Source organism: Eucalyptus grandis, chromosome 4 (assembly GCF_016545825.1).
Source record: "Eucalyptus grandis isolate ANBG69807.140 chromosome 4, ASM1654582v1, whole genome shotgun sequence".
NCBI classification, from domain to species: Eukaryota; Viridiplantae; Streptophyta; class Magnoliopsida; order Myrtales; family Myrtaceae; genus Eucalyptus; species Eucalyptus grandis.
Window position 1 is genome coordinate 13388951 of NC_052615.1, and position 6073 is coordinate 13395023.

Below are 6073 nucleotides of genomic sequence, written 5' to 3' on the forward strand. Positions count from 1 at the left end.
GTAGGCGGCGCGAGTTCGAATTTGGGTTTCCGTACAAAAACCGACAACCGTTCGCTAGAGTTTGTTTCGGGCAACCGTCATAGCATACATTATCTCATTGTAGGCATTTAGAGTGCCGAAACAGCTCGAATCAGTATGGCAAGAAAATGAAGTGAAAATTATTACATTACTTAAAAAGGATCGTTCATGTTTCGAAGGAGATGACTGTTTGGGCAAGCAAAACAATGCAGACATCTTATAGAAGACCATGCTGATATTTATTTTCATTTATGGAACGAGGATTGGTGGCCTTTATGTTTTGTCCTTGTTTTTGAGAAACACATTTTGGAAAGCACATCTTCTGTTCTTATAAATACGCATTATTCCTTCTGTGCTTCTCACAATTTTTCATAGTATCACCAGGAATTTCGAAAGAACCGGCTCTTTCGATACAAGCTTGTTGATTGGCCAGAGAAAGTGAAGCGAAGTCACGAGAATGGTCCTGCCATTGCCGAAAAGATCAAGGTGGAGTATGATCGCCCTCCTGTTTCTCCGAAGAGTCGCCGGATCAGGAGTAGGCGGATGCCCGAGCTTCCCAACGACGTGCTAGAGCATGTCTTTAGGCTCTTGCCCATCAAACAGGCAGTGAGGGCCGGACTCGTATCAAGAAGATTCAAGCAAGTTTGGCTTTTCAGCAGGATGCTACACTTTGGTAGATGGTTCACAACGCACCATGGCATCCTGGAAGCTGTCTCGATTATTGACCGCGTTTTCAGGGCTCATGCGGGTCCTCAGATCCAAAGCTTCAAGTTGTATATCGATCCAACGGATATCGAAGCCATGGTCAGGAAGTGGATCGAAATCTCGATTTCGAAAGGGGTGGAGGAGCTGGAGCTGAACTTCATCGCAGCGAGGGTCGAGCCTTTCGAGCTTTCTCGCGATTTAATCGATGTCGAGTCGCTGAGAGTTTTGAAGTTGACCTTCTGTGAAATTGATATCCCGCCAAATCTCACTAGTCTGCATCTCCTGGATACCCTGATTCTGAAGAAGGTCGAAATCACGGCGGAGATGGTCGAAACTTTGATTCTCAATTGCACCCTCCTGGCGACTCTTGAACTGGTACGTTGTGATGCCATCGGTCAGCTGAAGTTGTCCGCACAGAATCATAAGAGGTTTAAGGTGTTAAAGGTGGGAGATTGCTCGGATCTTTCACTAATTGAAATCAACGCTCCGAGCCTCCGCACGTTTCATTTCTATGGCCTAGTACCTCTCTTCCTCTTTGAGGAGATATCGCAGCTGAAGGATGTAGTACTGAATTTCGTTCCCACAAAAGGTTTCATGAGACATTCTTTCGTCCGGAACATTGTCGACGATCTCGCTCGCGTTAGCGTTCTCACAGTGAACAGCATCTTTCTCGAGGTACCTCATATTCCGATAAGTCGCCTTCTTTCAAAAACATTGTCTAATTCAGTAGGATATCGACTTCTTATCACAGTTATTGAATGACCATAATGTCTGGATTCAGGGCATATCTCCAAATTACGAAGATTTAAAGCACAACATGCATGGACTGCCATTTTGGTATCGCAATCTAAAGGAATTCCAACTAATCATGCAAGGCGGAGTCTATTGCAATACTTATGATATTGCCGCCTTTCTCAGTAATTGCCCAATGATCGAGAAAGTATTCATCGATGTAAGCTCATTAACTTGGATTTTCCTTCATGGAAATGTTGCTGAGCTACTCAATTAAAGAAGACTACTGGAGATTTTGTTTTCAATGCCTAAGGCTTTGCTTTGATCTTTGCAGCTTAATGACTGCTCTTTTGAAGGGAGCATTTACTGGGAACTGCATCAGAAGCAAGAGATCGAGTCCTTCGGCTTTCTCTGCTGCCTCAAGTTTGTCAAAGTGAAAGGCTTCAGGTTTCAGCAACATGAACATGAACTGGTCAAGTTTTTTCTGCACAAGGCGATCAATTTGGACGCTCTTGCCCTGGTTAGTGCAAGGAATCGGCTTTATCCGAAATGTTATTCGGAATTTATAGAGAGGTATCAAAAGTACTTCCAGTGGCAGTCTTCTGCAAGAGCGATAATGACGTTTTCTAACGACTGCAAAGACGACACAACCCATCCAACGCATCAGAAAATTTGGCAGGCATAACGCAGTTTGGGTGTGCTTTTTGCTCTTCAAAGAGAGCATTTGAACTCTCATACTCTCAATTCAGGGAAGCAAACTTCACTAGTTTCAAGTTTTATTGAGCTTCTGAGACTGATTTAAGCATTTATTCGTCTTCGGCAAGAGTCTAGCAATCAAGCAGAAGAAAGAAGTAACAACATCTCTCTTGCCGGCTTGGACAAACTAATTGAACTCGAGTCATTCACTTCCTTAAGCCATTTCCATACTAAAACGATCTGTATCACCAACCCTTTCTTTTCTCATTTTCTTGTTGCAATGAACTGGATTTTGCCTACCTGCTTAATAATTTCTGGTGATGCTGCATGAGCTTTTACAATCCGCAATTACAAGATGTGCTTTTTATCAGGTTGTTCCTGCAAATTACATTAGCGTGACTTGAGCATTATTGCCGAGAATCGCATCAATCTTCTTCTTATATTCAGATAAACAGGACTCTGATTCACACCCAAGAAGTGTAATGCTCTCCATTTTTAGGTGGATGAGATAGGGGATTTTAGGTAATCTCAAAATAGCACATGCTTGTTCACCAGCTACTCACTAAGTATCAAATGTAATAACCAAATCATTCAATCCACCATTTGGTCGACGATCATGTCGTGACATAAAAGCACCCAAAAGCGAACCTTTTAGGAATGTCGACCAAGGTCGTGCCGAATTAATACCTCTCCAGAAACCTTGGAGATGTCAATGCAAATCCTCAAAAGATTCAAAGTTCAATTTTCAAAAGCATACGAAAGAGACGGTGGTGCAAGTCGGGCCATGAATTTCAAAATGAAAACACGCAAGAACAGAACAGAACAGAAGCAAATATATCATTTCTGAGTTTTATTACACAGAACAAGGAGAGTATGCAGAATTCACCGTACACTCCTCTTCTCTAATGGTTTTTATCAGCATGGGAAGGGCCACAGGATAGCCCTTCAAACAACTCCGGAATCGCCTAAAAATCTCTCTCTTTACAATGTACACACAAGAAAAATAAACTTCTGAAGCCAATACATTCTTCAATGAAACATTTGAAGAAACCGTGGCTCAATGATTCTTTCTACATGTACATCATAACCCTATTCATCATCCCTCTCTATCTCTCTCTCCTTGCCTGATCCGTGTCAACCAATCTACAACAAGAAACTTATCTACACTCTACAGAACCCGGATCCGGAGCACTAAGCTGCTTCAGTTCATATCTCAAGTTTCCATGAACAAACCTCCTCTCCTGGTCCACTGCCCTTCATCGGGCGAGGCGAACAGCACTGCCGTAACATCTGCCAGCTTCTTCCGGCTAATCCGTGACCTGAAGGTCCTCAACGGGGCATTTGGAGCTTCAATCTCCTCGCAGTCACTCGGGTTCTGCAAATCAATCGAGTTCCTGAACGCCCGGATCTTCGTGGGCGTCTTGTACGCGAAATGCCACTGCTTCGCCACAACAGTCTGCGACAGGAAGAAACGAATCAGCCGCCGCCCCCCAAAGAAACAAATTAAGCGATAGAAAACTGCAGCACTAATCACAGATGATGAACTTACAGCTTCTTTGATTGTCTTGGACACTCGAACTAGCTGCTTCAAATCGCCGTGCTCGACGCGACAGAGTATCCGAATCTGCCAAAACCCAAATGCTCAATCATCAGAACCCACAACAAGAACCATCCCATATCACAATCTAAACCGCACATTGACCGAAGTCACTCACCAGAATGTCCTGCGGCAAGGCCTCGAGGCCGGCCTTCTCCTCCGAGCCGTCGAGCAGCAGCCTCGCGCTGCACTGCCTCTTCAGCGGAGCTCTGAACTCGGCGTCCTCGGCCCGCCAGGCCGCCGCCGCCGCCTCGGGGCCCTCCGAAATCCCGACCCTCTTCCTCCCGAGGCCGCGCGTGCACTTCACGAGCCCGAACCCGGCCAACCCCTGCTCCGCCCCATCCCTCGCTTCGCTCTCCCAAGCTCCGGAGCATCCCTTCTTCAACCCCAGCACCACCGCATCATCCCCGCACAATGCCATTTCCCTTCGCACTCCCTCTGCAGAAACCAAACCAAAACCAGAGTCAGTCAAAGTCTCACTGGAACCCACGAACAGGAAACGAACGAAGCGTGCAAACCACGCGTGAAAACCACCATTGGGCGACGAATTCGTCGGGAGATTGGAGGAACGGAGAGAGAGAGCTGAAGACACGAACCTGGGTCGGATTCGACGATTCCTAGATTCTCTCGCTATTGGATCGATTCAGTGTGAGCGTGCGTGTGTGGCTTCGCTTCCTCTTCACGCTTTGCGTCAAAATGCCATGGACGGGTACGCTTCTTATTTATATAGCCGTTAAAAGACGGACGCATTATTTAATTTAATTTAATTTTCCTTTTTCCTAACTAAAGAAATGCGAATGAAAAGCGAGAGAGAAAAAAGAAAAAGAAAGTAGAAAAAAGGGGAGATTTTGAAAAAGGAGGCGAGAGAGAGGGAGAGGGAAAAAATATCTGACGCGGTCTCCCATTAATTACTTCACGCGAAGGTACTGGAATTCTCGCGCGTGTGCTCTGGGGGGGAATATTAAGATTTGCTTTTTAAATAAAAAAGAAAAGAAATTAATTCTTCCTTCGTTCGTTCCTATCCGCGTTGGCGGTTAAATTGAACTAGCCGTTGGAGGGAAGGGGACACGTGGCGGGGCTGGGGTGGAGGAGGTGACCGGGGGCAAGTTGGTGGGGGGGATGACGTGGCGAGGTGGGCGGACCGAGTCGGCTGGCTGGGTAGTCGGTCGGCTTGCTGGACACGGCTTTTTCGTTTGGGCGGGGGGTGAAAACATCGGATGCTTCGAGGACGGTCGGAGATCGGATCGGGCGTTGGTGGGCGTGCGGGGTGACGTGGCCGGGGGTGCATCGGGAAGTGCGTCGTTCGTACGTACACAGGCGAAGATAAGGTGACTAAGTAAACCGCCCACCCCCAACGCGAAATCCCATTTTTGTCCCTTGATTAATCCGAGATTTAGCGATAAGCCCGGAAAATTAAGAGAGATTGATAGAGAGAGAAAGAGAGAGAGAGAATTTCTTGGTCGACGTGGAGGACGATCATCGCGCGTCAATCTCCACGATTTGGCATTTTCGTGTCTCTACTCCCACCATGCTTTGGCGATAAAAGAAAAAAAAAAGGTAGAAAATGTAAAAGCATTATACGCGGAAATGCCCAACCGAGACGGATTTCATCGAAACCCGAATAAGCACACAGTGTCTAGACCCATTAGGACGTGTAATTGACCCATTTCTTAATCTCTAAATGCTAAGCGAGCCATAAATAGCTTAATTTTATTAAGTAAAGTGATTTAAATATAGTGTTAGTGATAAACAGGTTATAAACGGATTTATAATTTGTATCGCATGAAAACGAGTCAAAACAATTACAATAAATTTATTTGGGTTGGTCATTTTTTATCCTATTTAAAACTCGATCCAACCTACTCGTTTAACAAATTTAGTAATATTTTGAATGATCAAGCATGTGAATTGATCAGGTCAAAAAGGCAAATTAAATAATTTGTATCACATGAAAACAAGTCAAAACAACTAAAATAGATTTTTTTGGATTCGATTCATTTTTTATCCAACTCAAAACCCGATCCAATTTACTTTTCGTTTGATAAATTTAACAGGTTTTTAATGATCGAGCATGTGAATTGATCATGTCTAAAAGGGCATTACAAGCGAATCCTCGCTCACCATCTTCAAATGGACGAAGCGGATCGAATTTATACACGACATCACGCCCGATAAGCGCGTCGATGGGAGCTATTCGGCTCGAATGCATCGTTCGGTTTTGCGCGGTGTTGCGAATTGCGCCGACCCAACGGCATTGGAGGATGAGTTGTCGATGATGAGGAAGGGGGATGGATGGGGGTGTCGAAGCTGGACCGCGTTGGCGGG

At 45.3% G+C, this 6073-nt stretch overlaps 2 protein-coding genes across 2 annotated transcripts; one reads left to right on the plus strand and one right to left on the minus strand.

Moving 5' to 3' along the window:
- Nucleotides 1-200: 200 nt before the first annotated feature.
- LOC104442672 (putative FBD-associated F-box protein At1g61330) lies at nucleotides 201-2140 on the plus strand. Its single transcript, XM_010056075.3, has 4 exons — nucleotides 201-212; nucleotides 394-1398; nucleotides 1505-1675; nucleotides 1790-2140. Exons 1-4 carry the CDS (start codon nucleotides 201-203, stop codon nucleotides 2138-2140), a joined length of 1539 nt encoding a protein of 512 aa, XP_010054377.2.
- An 826-nt stretch (nucleotides 2141-2966) lies between these two features.
- LOC104441074 (F-box protein SKIP27) lies at nucleotides 2967-4461 on the minus strand. Its single transcript, XM_010054077.3, has 4 exons — nucleotides 4345-4461; nucleotides 3867-4186; nucleotides 3701-3775; nucleotides 2967-3607 (listed from the first exon to the last, which is right to left on the minus strand). The coding sequence occupies exons 2-4, from the start codon at nucleotides 4167-4169 to the stop codon at nucleotides 3365-3367; spliced, it is 621 nt and encodes a 206-aa protein (XP_010052379.2). The 5' UTR covers nucleotides 4170-4186; nucleotides 4345-4461; the 3' UTR covers nucleotides 2967-3364.
- Between the last annotated feature and the right edge of the window lie 1612 nt (nucleotides 4462-6073).

Bases quoted from the DNA above. Each gene is read 5' to 3' on its own strand.
- LOC104442672 (XM_010056075.3), top strand. The intron at 1,399-1,504 runs GTACCTCATATT...GTCTGGATTCAG, and splicing joins TGAACAGCATCTTTCTCGAG to GGCATATCTCCAAATTACGA. The intron at 1,676-1,789 runs GTAAGCTCATTA...TGATCTTTGCAG, and splicing joins TCGAGAAAGTATTCATCGAT to CTTAATGACTGCTCTTTTGA.
- LOC104441074 (XM_010054077.3), bottom strand. From the start codon at position 4,169: ATGGCATTGTGCGGGGATGATGCGGTGGTGCTGGGGTTGAAGAAGGGA. The intron at 3,776-3,866 runs GTGAGTGACTTC...GGGTTTTGGCAG, and splicing joins CCTTGCCGCAGGACATTCTG to ATTCGGATACTCTGTCGCGT. The intron at 3,608-3,700 runs GTAAGTTCATCA...TTCCTGTCGCAG, and splicing joins CCAAGACAATCAAAGAAGCT to ACTGTTGTGGCGAAGCAGTG.